The sequence below is a fragment of the Copidosoma floridanum genome, unplaced genomic scaffold (genome assembly GCF_036245765.1).
Source record: "Copidosoma floridanum isolate Cflo_tuat_1 unplaced genomic scaffold, Cflo_Japanese_pri ptg000008l, whole genome shotgun sequence".
Classification (NCBI taxonomy): Eukaryota; Metazoa; Arthropoda; class Insecta; order Hymenoptera; family Encyrtidae; genus Copidosoma; species Copidosoma floridanum.
The window spans coordinates 6,164,835-6,182,680 of record NW_028321885.1 but is presented as its reverse complement, the minus strand read 5'-3'; the positions used below and the strand labels follow the sequence as shown (position 1 = coordinate 6,182,680).

Here is a 17,846-nt window from a genome sequence, read left to right as displayed (position 1 = left end):
AAATTCAAGCAGTTTGGCCGTGCTATAGCATAATCTTAAGATTGATATGAAAACTTGTGTACTAGTTGATACCATGAACATGAAAGTAAAGCCCGAAAAATTGAATAGCGTAAAGGGACTTCCTTATTTCTGTTGTATGTGTAGCTCCTTGTAATATTCAAGACTTTATTTTTTTAAGGACAATTTCCTTGTAACCATCTTTTTAACCTGTTTGGTGAGAGTCGATGCTTGCACACACATGTGAGCGAACCCGAAAGAGTGTATGCGTGTGGGTCTATGCAACAATGTAGAGAAGTGTGAACAATACAGGTCGCCAATCAAGAGTATGTAAAGCGAGTGCCAGCAGTCAGTCCATGTGCAACTACCACCTTGTGTATGTGACATTATAATAATACATGCAAAAAACAGTCATTTTGATTTTTACAATAACTCGAGTAAAAATAAACATTTTTTCTTAAAACTTTTAAGAATCTTGGTTTTGGTATTATGTTAACAAGGTCATATTTTGAGCGAGTTTAATACAACTGTTTATACGTTATTTGAGGTTATGTATGTTCGATACTTTTTTCAAAACGCTCTATCCTTAAAAGTTTTAAATTATTTTATGTTTTTAAGCTCATTTTTTCGTACTAAATTGTTGAACATTTACGCGTATCGGATACTTAACAGCATTACATAGATACGGTTCTTATAACTTTCAAAATACTATAATTTTCAGGTACTATTTTTTTTAACTTTTATTTTTAAGAAAAAAGAAAAAACACGTGTCAATTATTTTTCAAAGGTATACAAGACGGACCAAATAGAATTTTTATGCAAAGACCTATTTATTACGTTTATTTTACATAGATATGTTAACATCCCTGAAAAATGTTCACCATCTGAAAACATAACCTAAAAAGGTTTTGGTGTAAAATAAGACAAATTTGTTTCAAAGCTGCTAGTGAAATTTTTTATAAATACAATTTTAAAATGCCAGCAACAATGAAAATAATTAGAAATGTATGCCTATTGTACTTCTGAAAGAAACGAGTAAATCTTTTATCTCTTAAAAACATAACCGTGTATAAAACATAACCTTGTCAAAAACAAAACTTTTCGTAATCAATGCCAACTTGCAGTTAAAAACATATCTAATGATTAGCTGGTGTAGAATGCCATCGTTCCATTACACTTTATCAAGGCTTTGTAGTGACAGTTCATAACTAACAAAAAAATAACAGTTTCACGTTTAATCTGCACTCAAGAGTCCTCCGTTCCAAGAAAAAGTGAAAGTAGATGTGCACCTGTGGGATAAAAGTTTTTTCTTTCTTATCCAGGAGTATAAATAAATTTTTAAACACCTTAAAAGTTCAGAGAGACTTTTCTTTTTTTACCTTTTTTCAGAATTTCATGCAAAAATACAAAATCATTCGATCAACACAAAAGAGGTTGCATTCTTGTACTCATATTTTTTCAGATTAGTTATCATAATTCGATAAAAACACTCTGGAAGTGCTTGAAATGAGCTTTTGTTTGAGCACTGATAAAGTTGGAAATGTTGACTGTTAAAAAATACCTGGCACAAGACTTAAGAAACATATTTCGATTGATCTCTAAAAAAATTATTTGCAACAGCCGTAACTCTTGAAAAAATAAACATTTTTAATTTTATGGAATTTAAATTTTAATGTACTATTATTTATCGGTGTGTAACATACGATATGCAAGGCATATCATACTGACTCTTGGACTCTTCCTCAGAGATGGGGAACAAGGTAATATAAGGCCCAGCGAGCCTCAAATCGCGACAGTCAAGCATTCGCGCATTCGGGAATTTATTCGCGTTCTCGGCATTCGAGCGCTATCAAGAACGTCAGGCGTTACTAAGGGACTCTAGCATTATCAAATCAAGACGCTGAGCGATTACGACGGAAGGACACGACAATCTTAGAACGGGAACACACGCGCGACTTTACCTATGATTACGGTATCTTGAATAAAGGTCTTTGAAATAACAAGTATTGGTCATTCTCGTGGCGCACCTCTTTACCATACATAACATCCCTACGTAACAGGTGCATCAGACTTGAGTTTCTTAAAAAATATCAGAGCTTAAACAAGAGTGTCGAGAACAAGTTTTAATCATAGCTCTTATAGAGTTAAATTATTTTTTAGTTTTTTTGAAAATGAATTGAAAATAGTTACATATAAAAAAAGTACTTCCTGCTGTTTTTGGCTTTCTTGTACATTTCCTAAAGGTTCTTCTTGTTAAAATAGATAGAATGTTAGAAAAAAAGCTGTAAAAATTGATTACAATTAGTTTTAACACTTAGAAAAAGCAAAGAATAGATTGCACTTAATAAAGAGTAACTCTCAAAAAGCTTTTGTCTCTCAGAAACGTAACTACAAAAAGTTTTGAGGTAACATAACACAATGAAAAAAGTTTGAAACATAAGCCTATTTTCTTTGTACGTAGAACACAAATTTCTCATTTCTTGAACACACAACTTTGTAGAGGTGAAGCAGAAAGACAAATGATAAAGTAAGAAATTGAGAAATTCATGAACACATGATTTGTAGCAGTGCATGTAATTGCTTGCTAAAGTTTTTATTTTGTATCATAACTTCGGAAAACAGCAGGTATCAGGTGACTCAAAAATTGTAAAACATTCAAGATTAATTCAGTTACTATTACTTCTACCCTTTTCTGACAGTAAAGGTAAAGTTAATCTTAAGCAAGCAATAATATGTAAATGCCTGACAACTTTTATTACCCATGATTGCAACGTCAAAAATAAGTAGAAGCATTATCCCTTGAGCCTTGAAAATCTTTCAAAATTAAGTTCCTAATTACAAGAACAACCAAAAACAAAAATACTGGAACATTCGAAAAATTGCTGTTATTTTATAGCAATGGTGTATAACTTTTCACCAATTGTTTTTCACCTAGAAATGTAACCTATAAGAAGGAAAAAGTTTTTAAAAAATTTTATGTTGGTTACGTTGTAGTGTAGAAAGCATTTATTAAATTTAAGAATATCACTGCGAGGTTGTTAGCATTTACATGTAACCGCCTACGTAGTTTTTAACAATTTCTTGCATTATATATTTTTATTAGACTTCTAATAGAATTTCTAGTAATCGAAGAAGCTACTTTTTTAGGTAGCCATTAATTTATTTAAATATCTTTTACGCCATACTTATTACGTAAAAAACGCTTAGTTTTCATATACTTATCATTGTGAACCTGAAAATCTTTTGATATCTAGTAAGTTTTATCTTTCAAATTTGTTGAACTATAAAATTTTGACACATTTAAATGTTTTGTGTTCTTATACACAGTAAATAAGAAAAATAGCATGATTAATGATCCTACAAGATCTTTGTCTAGATTCTTACATGTTGTGAACTCTCACGGCAGAAAGAATGGTAGTATAAATGTTTCCTTTTTTTTTTTTTTTTTTTTTTTTTTTTTTTTTTGTAGAAGTTTTTCGTACGCGATTTATTAGTATACATTTTTTTAGTTAGCAACTTAATCAGTTGTATGATCTTAAGAATGTAACTGTAGAAGTCAGAAAGTACTCTGATTGATGAATCATGTAGCATTATACTCCAAAGTTTTTAATTTATAAAATTGCAAAATCTAAATTTAAGGGTGTAAAATCTGAATTATGCAAGTTACAGAATCTCAAACATCTAAAGCATGTCAGTTACTACAGTTAAAAATTAGTTCGTCTTGAAAATTAGTGAATAGGTATATAAAGCTCTAAACTTTGATATTTCGTCAGTTCAGCACGCAAAGTATATATCAGCCTATGTAACAAATTTATAAGGAAAGCATTATTTTTCCGTATAATTTTTATCAATTCATTATCTCTTGCTAGTAAAACTAACGCCACGAAGCTTACAAAAAATGAGCACTATTCAACTTAATAGGAACAACTTAATGACCATATGAATGTTTAAAAAGACTTGTAAGTTGTGTGATATTAAGATATCTTTAAAACAGCATCAAACATTTTTTACTATTATTTAAAGCAAGAGTTCAATGACGTGTTTGCAAATCATCAAAAACTCCAGATCCAATTTTTTCCAAATTTTTAGCAGAGGTTGTTCTAATGTGTTATAAGCTGATGAAATTAAAAATTACATAATAGAAAATTTATTTTTGCTTCTCACAAAACTAACCAATAAAAAACTCTGCAAGTGCGTTTTGTCTTTCAACCACTAAAGGGAAAGTAATTAAGTTACTAATGTTTTTGTATATTCGATGACCAACGTTGTTGTAGCGGTACTGATACCAGTAGTTTGTAACAATGCCAAAATAGTAGTATGGCCTGCTGTTTTAATATTGTTCGTCTGCTACAGTCATTTCGCTGGAACACGTGGACTGCTGTATGTAGAACGGCAGGAATGAGGGCCATATGCGGAACGAATACACCATATGAAATAATGTTACTGTAAAATCTTTCGTTGAAGACGTTTCAGTTGAGTAAAATTTATCTAAACTTGCTAAAAAAAAATTGAGATTTAGATCAAACATGTGTATTTTTATGTATTCGTAGATGTTTAAACTAATAAAGGCATGATTCTGGGTTAAACTAATGGCATTTTATCACAATTATAAGAAGCACGAAAAAGTATTTATTAGAATAGAACAATAGTACAAAGAAAATAACGGCTCATTAGCTAAAGGCACATGTCTAAGATTAAGGCTGTGCGTGAAGCTCTGAACATAAGAGGGTAAGAAGAAGGCTACTAGAGTTGACATAGAAAATAGTACTGTAAAAATAATAATAATTGCTTAAGTGCCTCACCTGTAGGCGTGAGCGGGAGAGGGCTAACTTGCGCCTACTCAAAAGATGGCTCTCACAACGAGCTGTTGCTTGCTACATGAGTGGTCTGCTGGGGTGCATGGTGTCAATGGCACGCTGGATGGTGCTGTCATAGATGTATATGAAAGTTTGTGTGATTTCAAATGAGTTTTCGCAAAAAGTGATGTTATGGTAATAGCGCGAATAGTATGGGAGAAATGAGGAGGCACACAATAACGTGTTTAAAGGCGTGTTGCTTTACTGTTTCGTGGGCACGAACTAACAGCTAGTTGCGCACACGGCCGAATAGTTACAACATGCTCCCTCAATGAAACTTTTGGAACTTTTAAAAAATAAATAATTAAAATGAATAATTACTAAGCATAATAAACATTTGACGATATAAAATGTATCCACTTCACTTTAAATCTATATAATTTCAGAAACATTTAATCAAATTTCCATTCACTATTTTTGTAAGGGAATCAGCCAGCATTTGATTTGAAGGAGTGAAGATAATGTTGATTTCCTTATTGTCAATCTTTTCTTTAAAAAAGCGATGTCTGACAGATATGTGCTTAGTTCTCGCACTGAAATTTGCATTTTGGCCAAGGCTTATTACTCCCTTGTTGTGGGAATAAATATTTATTGATGCATTTGATTGAATTTTTAATTCCAGAGCTAGTTTTAAAAACCATAAGACCTCCTGCGTGGCGGTCAACAAGAAGAGATACTCTGCTTCTGTGCTCAATAGAGCTATCGTTGCTTGCTTCTTGCTGTTTTAGGTTATTGCTGCTCCCTGAAGTAAAAAGATGTAACTTGTAGTTAAACAAGGATCATTTGAGTCAGCTGCCCAACTTGCGTCGCAGTAAGCCTGGATATTTCTATTGGATTTTTCTCTATACGTTAACTTCAAATTAGCTGTATAGATTAGATATCTGAAAAGATGCTGTACTGCGTTCCAAAGATCTTGAGTATATGAAGAATTAAATCTGCTTAAAAGTCCGCTGCCAATGAAATATCTGGTTTTGTACACTGACTTACGTACAGTAAACAACATATTGCATTTTGATATGGAATCTGCTCTAAAATCTGTAATTCTTCTTGAAATATGTCTGGATTACGTGCGCTTGATTTATTTAAAATATAGCCAGTAGGTAAAGGGGTATGTAATAAATTTTCTTGGTCCATGTTGAACTTTTTAAGCATGGAGAAAATGTAATCTGTTTGATCTAAGCTTGTAGAATTTCTTACTTGATTATTTGTGACATTTACGCCTAAAAACTTTTTGACTTGGCCTTAACTGTAAAATATAACTTCAAGGATGTTTTAAATTTGACTAGATAATTCTGGTTGTTTGTAAAAACAATATAACATTGTTTGTGATTACAATAAACCAATGTTCAAACAAAAAATAATAGATACAGGAATCTTTTTTTGATTAAATCAGTCTTAGTGTTTGAAGAATATTGTGTAATTTGGAACTCCATACATAACTTGAACGCTCAATGATATCAAGATCACTTGAGTAGCATGCATAGCCATCCAGATATTGTGGGTGTTTGGGTAGTCTCGATGTACGAGGTTTACAGGGTAGTTAAAGATCTTCTTTAGACTCATCAACTTCGTCTTGCTACATTTCTTGAGTATCAACGTCTATTTTCTCATTTTGAACCGAAGATTGCTGTTAAGGTTGCAGTTAAGAATCCAGGGGTAGAAAGTTTGTTTAGGCTTAGGCTTACTTATTGGCTCCCCAATGAATTTCACATCTCGAGCTAAAATTGTTTTCTTGCAAGCCTGATTTCACAGCCTGTAGCCTTTCTTGTTGTGTACGTAACCTAAGAAAATACATTTAGTTGTTTTTGCCTGGATCTTAGTGCACTGTAGATGCTTAGGCAAGAAAATAATGCAGTACATCTCAATACTCTAAGATAAAACAGATCTGGCTTAACTCCATTACATCTTTTATAGAAAGTAATACCTTGTAGGGCTTTTTTTAGCGTCCTATTGTGGATATAACTTACAGTCGCTACTGCTTTAGACTAAAAACCTTTACTTAGGCCTGAGTAAGAAAGTATGGTTGCCTTCTCAAGCAGTATTCTGTTCATTTGTTTTAATCAACCATTTCGTTGTGGATTGTGAGGGATACTTGTCTTATGCGCAATATCCTTGGATGCCAGGAAGAGGTGACCCTTTTCGTTAGTATACTCTGTATCGTTTTCCGTCCTCAAAACCTTAATCGTGGAACCTGTTTGATTTTGTATGAAATTAAAAAAATTAATGATACATTCAGGTACGTTAGTCTTTGCTTTCAATAAATGAACAAACACATGATGAGAAAAATTATCTAGAAAAATCGAAAAATACTTGCTTTCACCAATAGACGTTTGTGGGACTTGACACACATCACTGCGCACTAATGCAAGTTTTTCTTTTATAGTTTCTAAATTTAGCAAGAAGGGTTTTCTTACTGATTTTCCTTTGATGCAACCTCTATAGTCTTTCAGTGTGGCTTCAATTTGAAAAATTATTCGTGTGGCTGCTTTATTTTTCAAAATATTCGAATAGTCTAAATTTAAATTTCCTAGTCTGTGGGGCCACAAAACAACACTTAACGTGTCAGAATTTGCCATCAACAAAGAATCACAAGTTTAATAATACTGAATATCACTTTTGCCCGTTTGTAATATGTAAATTCTTTTAATCAAGAGATGGGAGTATTCCGAAGTAGTCAGTGTAAAACTTAATTGCGTTTCTCTGTAAAAACAATAGATTTATTTACATTATACACAAATTGTAAATATTTACATTATTCCATACCTGTCAAAACAATAGAAACAACATTTAAAGCTTTTACTTAGGTACTTTTTATTCCCATACACTTTTCATTTCCATACACTTTTTCTGATCACTCTGTTTACTTTTCTTATGCTTCTTTTCTCTCTCTCTCTCTCTCACTTTATTCTTCGAAAGATGCCAGTCATTTTCTCTGAATTACCAACCGCTAGAGACCTATGTCTGTAGAGCGGTAGAGTCAAATTTAAAGAATATAACAAGCACATAAGTGTTGTGATTTTCTTTACATGTATATATTATTTATTAGCTTTGCACCAGTAATAATCAATTCACCCTACTTTGAGTAAACACAGCCCTTGTCCTTAAAGAACTTTACATCAAAGCCTTTGTTGGTTAAAGTTCCAACTGAGACAAAATATGAAGCAGCTTCGGGCACACACAAAACATCTTTGAAATTCGATACTTTGTGTTCACTGTTGGTCTCCAAAGTCAGCTGAACCGAACCAATGCCATAAGCAATATTACTTGTGTTTGCTGCACCTATTCTTCTTTTAGAGATTCTTCTTGAAAATTTTTGAACATTAACTTATCATTACACATATACTTTAATGCTGCAGAATCGATTAACCATCCGTTTTTAAATTCTTTGCTCACACTTATTTGATACGCGCACATGCTTATCATTATTACTTCTTCGACGGTATTAGAATCTAATGCTTTTTGTGCGTTGCATACTTGCCCTGCACGCTTGTTTGGCATCTTGCAATCCTTTGTAACGTGACCAACCTTATGACAGTTAAAACATTTAACTGGGGCCGTTTTATTTTGTGAAAAATTAGAACTTTTTTTTCGTTAAAAAATCCTTTTCTTTGATTTTGATGATTACCGACAAGAGCATGCGAGTCAACTTGGCTCGACGCACTGTCAGTCTTGACTTTCTGAAGAATTTTAGACTTGACTAAATCAGAGGTTAATTTCTTGCCACAACTCTCGAGTGCCATAACCATGGTCTTATATTTTTTAGGTAAACCAGCTAGCATAATAATCGCGAGCCATTCATCCGGAATGGCCATTTCGGCGTTTTGGAGTTTATTGGCACGAGTCATAAGTTTGTCTACATGCTCCTCTACAGATGCACAATTTTCTAACTTAGTAGAAATAAATTCTTTGAATATATTTACGCGCCTCATAATACCGTCATCGGCAAACGTGACTTTGAGTTTCTTCCAAACATCATGGGCTGTTTCGACATTCTGTACATGTGTGTATAGGTATAGCTCCATAGCTAGAATTGAACTTAAATGTGCTTTGGCGATTTTCTTATTGACCGTACTTAACTGGCCGTTTACTGGAGCTTCCACTGTATCCCAGAGATCATCGAGACGAAGATATGCCTTCACGGCAGCCACCCACGTGTGGTAATTATCTCTACCACTCAGTCGCTCGATCGACTGATACGTGCCTTTATCTGCCATTTTATGCTTATTTCTAATCAAACCTAGACTTGGTTAGATGGTGAAAAAACTGTTCGTGTGCACTCAAAACTTCTCTCGAGGTTCACTTTTACAGAAGGATTTCTCAGCAGCTCGCTTGCGCTTGCTGGGCCCATAACCTGATGTTATGGTAATAGCAAAAATAGCATGGGAGAAATAAGGAGGCACACGGTAACGTGTTTAAAGGCGTGTAACTTCATTGCTTCGTGGGCACGAACTAACTGCTAGTTGCCAAGAGGCCAACACGTTGGCGCACATGATGTACAAAATTATTATTGCCAAATGCCACAGAATACGAATAATTAGAACAAAACGTGAGTGAAACAACGTTCAAATATCTTTTATAGCTACTAATATTAATGGAGGAAACTTTTATACAATTGGTAAGAGTAGTTTAAGTAATTGATTAAAAATAAAAGAAAACAATTGTAAACTTCGTCTAGAAACTATAGATTAATTTAACAGTATAAGCTCTTCAAGTAAACGTTTGAAAAAAAGTAAAAGTTTAGTTTTATTGATAGGATTCTTACTGTTAGCTTGGTGAATGATTTTTACTTACTTTATCTCTTAGCTTATGTAACAAGAGTATACTTCAAAATATATTCAATTAATCTTATAAAGTTTCCTTATTGATGACATCAGCTATAGAACACAAAAATAAAGCGTTGTGGCGTTCACTCTTTATGTAAGCTTATTTAAACATGCACTCATAATTTATTCGTGAAAACTTTCACAAGCATACTTTTTATTCAGCCATCACCTAAAAATTTGAATTTTTCAGCAAGCAAGGATGAATTCTACTTAACTAAGATCTTTTTGACATCTTTTCTTACATTACTTAATTGATAACAAAAACTAGCAGTGCTTGGGTACCGATAGATAGAGTTGTACTTCTGTGGCAGACAATATATTGAATGGAAATATACCTTCTATAAAACGATATTTTAAATAACCCACAGCGATGTATCGAAGGTGGTGCAGTTACTCTTTGAATGAGGGTATTCGGTAATTGGGTGTGGTTTCAATAAATTTTTTAATCCGAACTCCATAAATAAATGATAGCAACATATTACGTAGATAAGAAAACTTAAAAGTAAAGCCACGGAACGACGTGTTGCTCAGCTGGACAGTACAATACTAAGCGTTTTCATCAAATCTTCCAACTATTTTAAAACAACTTCCTACCGCCTACGCTCATTACGTTCCTAACATCACGCTCGTATCCATCGTATACGCTTACACACTCGTTCTTAGTCACTTGTGTAATACCCTCTATATGTATGTATAAAAGGCTAAGAAAAAACATCGTGTACTAGCGTTGTATTTTAAATAGGTTAAATAGGGTAGTATCACATGCCTATGAATGTAGCTTAACTAAAAAAAAAAAAATCACGTTATTGGCAAGTACAAAACTTAGTTTAATTTAGATTTTTTACGACAATTTTGCATACTTTATTATTTATATTTTTATTATTTTCTGTGGCGAAAATTTCGCTCATACAGCCTTTTAACGGCAAAAAAATCGATAAATAATAGGACAGAATTAGCTTTTTGAAAAAAAATTGCTGTTAGCGCGAAAAAAATCATGGTGGTAGTTATTTGGTTTCTGAACGAATCTATATAGTTTTAGACTCCAAATTGTGTCTGCTAACGGCCCAAAAAAAATGGTAAGTGGTCAAGCAAAAAACTGGAGGGTTGGACAAAAAAGTTGTATTGTTAAAGAAAAAGATGCAAAATTTTAAGATGAAGAAAATGAGCCCTAGTGAGATAAACTTGGCTCAGCCGTTTTTTTGCAATGTTTCAAAAAGTGCTTTTTTGTACCGTTTTTTAAAAATCTATAACTCACGTGCATTTAAATATTAAGACTTGAAAATTCAATACAAGGTAGATCTTGTGCCCCTTAACATCCACACTAAATTTCAAGAAGATCGATTGTAAACTTTTTGCAAACCGCTGCAAGAAGCAAAAAATGGTCCCTCCGCAAAAAAGTTGGATGTGGCTGGTTTTTCAACATATTGCCATTTTTCAAACGACATTGTACTATTGGAAAGTTACTCTACAACCTACAAAAACGTCGATCCGTTTGACATTCCGCAAGTTTGCGAAAAATTGATGTCAAAAACTGGATGTTTTCCGTGAATGCGGCGCACGATGTTCTAAAACGCTGATGTCGGAGGCCACTTTGTCATAAATCAAATATCTCAAGAACGAAAAAAGATAGAGGTCTAATTTTTTTTTTTAATTTTTAGGTGGTCAAATGACGAATTAGGGAAAACTATTGAAGATTCCGTAAAATCACAACCTAACCTTAAAATTTCATGATTCCTGAGGATTTTATAAGGAATGAGCTAGAATAGTGAGGTTACCAGGTAGGTATTCATATCCTCTTCTATGTTTACGGCCTCACCAAAGCTTATTCTACGTTTTTTTACCTTCTAAACAAGATTTTGGAGGCTGCGAGCTTGAATTTATTTTTCACGTTTTAGACCAAAAAAAAATTTAATAGGTTATCTGGGTAATTTCAAACAAAAAAACTTTTTTACATTATATTATGCATATGGAGCTCCTGGATTCGATTCTTTCAAGTGCGAAACTATAGTAGTGCCGGGAAAATTGTTATAAAACTTTTTATAAACAAAGAAAATAAATTTTTCGATTTTTGAGAAAAAAAAATTTCTTAATGCTCATTAGTTTATTTTGAGTAAACAAGGTTTCTTAAAATTTTGTCGGTAAGAGTTTCAATTTCAAAGAAAATAATTTTAAAATAAAAAAACGATTAAATACTGTATTATTTTATTCAAAACTTAAACACTCCACGACAAAAACCCAAGATACCATTTTTACTCAAAATGAGCTAATTAACATAAAAAAATTTTTCTTTGGTTCTATTAGCATATTAGTTCATAGGCTTTTTAACATGGTAATGTTAAGTATTAATTCTATTTAAGTTTAAATATTTACAATTTCTTTTTCAAAATTTTAAGACCCGTACATGTAATCTTAGTAAAAACTACGTTTTGTAGACTTCAGTCATAAATTATTGTTATTTTTCACACGTAAGCTTTTTCTATTAGTTATATTTTAACAATCTGCTTTTATTTTAAAGCCTTTATTTTAAATAAAACTAATTTACATCACAAATCAGTCTAGTCGTCTACAATAACTCTTAGACTAGCTAATAAACTTCGTTTAATACAGGTACTTATTATTTAATATCATTTGTAATCAGTATTCATACTATTATCATGTTGATATAACCAGAAGTAGATCATACAATTTTTGCTATAATCAGAGTTCTTTAAATGTACTATTGTCATAGCAGACGATGATAGAAAAAACGGCTGAGCCAATTTTATCCCACTAAGGCTCATTTTCTGCATCTTAAAATTTTGCATCTTTTTTTTCAACAATACAACTTTTTTGTCCGACCCTCCAGTTTTTTTTTTGACCACTTACCATTTTTTTGGGCCGTTAGCAGACACAATTTGGAGTCTAAAACTATATAGATTCGTTCAGAAACCAAATAACTACCACCATGATTTTTATTGCGCTAACAGCAATTTTTCAAAATTAACCATGCTTTTTTGCTAATTTTATTCTACTAGAAGCTGAATTTATTTTTTATTTCATATTTGGTCGAACAGTCTGCAATGGTTTCTGAAAAAAGTCAGTCATTCATTTTCCCAGAGCTATGAGTTGCTAATTATTGACTCCTTAACTATCACCTTTCTTATTTATAAATATAGTATCAGAGGTCTTTTAGCTACAAAACGTTACATTTAAATTAGGCCATACATTTTTTTCACACAATTAAACAGAGTTTTAGCAGTTATTATCCTAAGTCTGACCTCTGTTGGTAAAAAAATGTTACTGAACGTGATTCTAGAATTAAACTACTTGTCCATCTGAATAATCGGTATACTTTTACTCTGGTAACAGGCACATACAATTTGGCACATCTATTAAGCTAGCCACTTTTTATTTTAAGTCACAGTGATAGCTCTCAGTATAGCATACAACACGCATGCACATATTACAAGTGTTACTGCACTGCATTTACATACAGTTTTTAACACATTCTCGTCATTTCTTCGATCATGGTCAGAACAGATTCTCTTGCGTTTGCAATTTTTTTGCAGGATTACATTTGGAATAGGCTCCTTCATGTAAAAGTGCAGGTTGCCAGTTGGTAACCAGGTAAATTATTGTTCAAACTAATTTTTTATGAGCAATTTTATCAGAGCTATTTTTTTGATCTGAAGAAAGTATTTTCAGATTCTTTGGTGCATTTGAAACAAAAAGTGTAATAGTGATTATGAGTATTAATGTATACGAAATAGCATGCGGTTTTTTGGTAGCATTTGTAATCTGATCGTTGCAGACTTACATTCTTACTAAGATCTTATACCACATTTTTCATCGTCACTGTGTTGCAACTTCTCACTTTTCCTGACTTATTTGCAATTGTAAGTAAACTCCCATTTCATGCTGCCTAGCTGCTATCTCAGTGATGGCTAAAGATTGTAGTTGAAACGTTTCCTACGTTCATTCTATAATAATACTATGTCTTTCAGATTTTTTAAACTATTTCTTCTTATTGATAAATACTTTTTTTTTACCCAATAAACGCTGTCTTTTTACTAAGTATAAAGTGATTTGCTTGATAATAAAAAGAAATACATTAAAATTTAAAAACCACGATTTGTAATGGTTTTTTTTGATTTTTTTAGAAAATAAACAATGAATCACAATCCAGTAGTTTTTCTTCAATACTTTTTTTTCATCTATAACTTTTTTATTTTATTTTTTTCCGTAAAAAGCTTTGATTTTTTTCTCATGTTTAAGAAATTATAATTTTTTTAGGTAATGTTGTGCAATAGCTACAAAGATGCAAACGATACTAGATTTTAAAAACTGTTCCAATCTGCATAACCCTTTTTTTATTTCTGGGTAGCATCAAAAAAGTCTGTTTTTACGTTTCATTTTCATAATTTTCTAGTGCACGTATGGAAATGTAACTATTCGTATTAGGGCTTTTAATACTTAAGGGAATGAAGAATCATGGAAGAAAAAGCAATGGTACTGTGTTTTATGTATAAATACTTGGTATTGCTTTTGCTAAAGACTGGTGAGTCAATAAGATTATTTTTTATCAATTATTAGTGAGACAAGTGTGACCGTAAGGATAGCCTGACTGGCAAATAACTGTTAGTCTTGTGTCTCAAATCGGTCACTCTCTTTAAAAGTATTAGTAAAGTGATGTCAGAGAAAATTAATGAAGAAATTGGACTGAAGTAATTTTTTTTAAATAATTAAGTTCTTTTAGTTGAAAATAAAAAAGAATGTTTTAATGTGTTCAAATTTTAAATTATTTTTAAGCTATTGCATAGCTTTTATCGTGGCTTTGAGCGTAGCAACCGAATCAAGAAATTCCGTCGTGAAAAAAACATAACATCCCCCACTTCACCTACCATGTAGCTCGTCCGAGTGTCTGCTTAACGTGTATGTATATGGTACGACTGTACGAAGCTCGCACGTATCGAGACGAGCTGCTCCGACATCGGATGAATACGTAAGCCGTAAGCAGCTATTTGTGAGAAAGTATATAGGTGTATAGGTATCATATCTTTATAATGCCACACTCACCGCATGTGCGCTCCGTAAGTATACATGTAGGTATACACGTATATATATCTTCTCAACTGCGGAAGAAAACTTAACGTGACCGTATCAGCCTACCGTTACTAAAACTAACGCCAGTCGTCGCAAAGTAGGTTGCGCGCTCAAATTGGGTGACGCAAGATTTAAAAATAGAAACCCTCATAAATAGAATATAAACGTTATTACTTCAGTAATCTCGTAACCAGATCAATTGGAATATTAATATTTACGCTGATTATTAATTAATTAATCAATTGTTAATTAATATTCAGTTTGAATACTATACATCATAAATTAAAAAACATTTTTATATCATTGTGAACATTAATTTGCTTTAAGTTTTTATAACGCAGTGAGTAAGAATTATTTTATCCAAATTTCCTTATGGCTCAATAATATTTTTCCACTAAAAAAAGGTGAATTGCATGGTCTACTTATATACACGGTAAAAAGAGAATGCGCGAAAAATTAAGGATACTTTAAAAAGTAACAATTAAAAATATACAGGTAAGTATACTTATATTTCAGGTTGAGTATCGAAATTATCAGTGTTATAATCTGCAGCATTATTTCGTAAAACTAACTAATTTGTTACTATTTTTTATTACTAAACTACATACAAGAGTGACATCTTCAATTTGTAACTATTCGATTAAGATGTTACTGGTAAGGAAACAAGAAAAGATTTGAAACATTCAATCATATTTTTTACAATAAATCTTTAGTGATATTAGATTTTGCGATTTTCTTATTAATGTAGTATTGACGTATCAAATATTAATAGATCATTCTCTCTGGTGGTTTAAATTGACCATCTTTGACTATTTCACGAGTTGTAAAAACTTTTCTTATTGGTCACCACGCTCAAAAAGTGTAACTTAAATTAATATGAAAGAAAAAAAAACTGCATAAATAAAAAATAAATAAATAATTGTAATTACATAAATTGATAAAAAATACTGTGCAATCGCTTTACCGCGGCAGTCCCCGAGTGCCACCCGTCTGGTTTTAATGTGTTTATCGAAATGAAAAGAAAAAAGAATGAGTTGTCTGTCGAGTAGTCCAGAGTCGAGACGTGAACTGCTTACGTGTCTGTGTTGGTAGACGTATCACACCTACTTTCTCTTAACTTAGCAGTCTGTATATAGTCATAATATTGCTTACTTGTGTAAATTCCCACTTTGTAGATATTAAATAAAAGTCACTTTGCATTCCTTAACAGTACTGTTGTTTATAGTGCATTAACTGCCCATCTGTAAGCTCTGTTGTATTTTTTCCAATATCATTATATACCTATCAATTTCTGCCCTTGTGTCAGTGCAGTGTTCCTTGTGCAAGACTTAATACATTTACAGAATTGGTAAAAAAAGGATTTATAAACCTTTGAGCCACTAGACTAACAAATATTTCTGATATTCTTGCCTTCCAAGAGCTACTAATTTTTTTAAAAGATTCACATAAGACATTGCAGTGCTCGCTTTTATCCCATGGTATAGGTACAAAGAGAGAGTATGCAACGCATGCAGTACCATACATAATGGATACGTAGCGAACGTTATTCGCATTTAGGATGATTTAAGGTATCTTAAGGATGGTAATAAAGGTAGTTGTTCGACCATTTAAAGTTAACTTTGGTCTTAATTGATGGAATTCAGCTAAAATGCAGAAAAGCTTTATATTTTATTTGAGTTTTAGCAGTTTTTGTAAGGTTAAGTTATCATTTATCTTTGATTTGTACTTAACAGTATCAATACCTTAAAGAATCTTAAATTTTTTCCAAGTTTATGAGTTTATTGCAAGTAAAAGAGTGTTATTTTCAGTTTGTTGCAAAGTAGGAAAATATGAAATGTACAATAAGAATTTAAAACAAGCATTGCAAATACAAACCTATTTCCATTATTTTACATTTGGTTAAATTTATTTATTACAGGTGGCAATTGCATCATTAGAAAGCTCTTTGCTAAAATATAGTGCAAAAGAATATTATTTAAGAGCCGCATTATGTCATTTATGCGTTGATGTCCTTAATGCTCAGCATGCAATCGAACGATACCAAGAACAATGTCCCTCTTTTCAAGATGCTAGAGAATGTAAATTCATTAAGGTATTATAAAAATAATTTTTGACATCAATTTTTTTTAACCTGATGTTAAGTAAGTAAAACCATTTTTTTAGATGTTGATCGAACAGTTAGAAGAACAAAACCTAGATAGTTTTACTGAAGCAGTGAAGGAGTTTGACACCGTATCAAGATTAGATCAATGGTTCACTACCATGTTACTTCGTATCAAAAAACAAATCAATGATAATCCTGATTTACGCTAATTTATATTTTAAGAAAAAATCTTGATATTAATAATAACTATAACTACCATTACTACATATTTTATTGTAAAATTTATAGTGTATGTAGTGGTGAAATATGGTGTGCTATAATTGTCCTATTTGATTTAGATAATGGCATATGAAATAATCCTATTATCGACATGTTTATCACACTATGAATAGGTATATACTTACTGATTCTCACAATAACTAAAGTTTGACACCTATTTATTATTAAAAAAAGTTAAATTTACAGTGCAAATTGTAAATGTATTGTAAACAATTTAAATGATCCAGTAAAAATCTTATCGTTTTATGTACTTAACAGTTTTTTTGTATGTTATTGATCCCTATACCATATGTTACAAAATACTCAAGTGGAAAATTATTTGTTATTATTAATACGTCAGAAATTTGTGGTTAAAACTCTCCAAGTCGCAGAATTTAGTGACATAAGTAAAAAGGAAAGTATGCACTGCATAAAGTGAATTAAAAAAAAACTATGTTCTCACTAGTACGGTCAATCCAAGAATGTTTTTTTCACTCAGTAGCAGGAAAATTTTTCAATATTTTGCAATTCTTTGAATAATGAGAAATTTGATTATAATTACGTGAACTTAACGTATGCGCTTTTTTTGTGCATTAAGAGAGTTCACTCGCTAAGAGAATTAACGTCAATATATTGACAATACTTTCAACAGAGATTAATTAGTATATGAAAAACCTTCGATTCAAATTTTAAGTCCCTTTATGGATTATAAAGAGAGATATTGAT

At 31.9% G+C, this 17,846-nt stretch overlaps 1 protein-coding gene across 3 annotated transcripts in view; it reads left to right on the top strand.

Annotated features, from left to right (window-relative positions):
* Nucleotides 1-17,396, top strand: part of alphaSnap (Alpha-soluble NSF attachment protein) — a 242,775-nt gene extending 225,379 nt beyond the window's left edge. For all 3 annotated transcript variants that reach the window (XM_089589214.1, XM_089589213.1, XM_089589212.1), the window contains exons 5-6: nt 16,677-16,850; nt 16,922-17,396. In XM_089589214.1, coding sequence (XP_089445340.1) covers nt 16,677-16,850; nt 16,922-17,071 — 324 coding nt within the window. In that variant the 3' untranslated portion in view covers nt 17,072-17,396. The remainder of the gene's footprint in view (nt 1-16,676; nt 16,851-16,921) is intronic.
* The last annotated feature ends 450 nt before the right edge of the window (nt 17,397-17,846 follow it).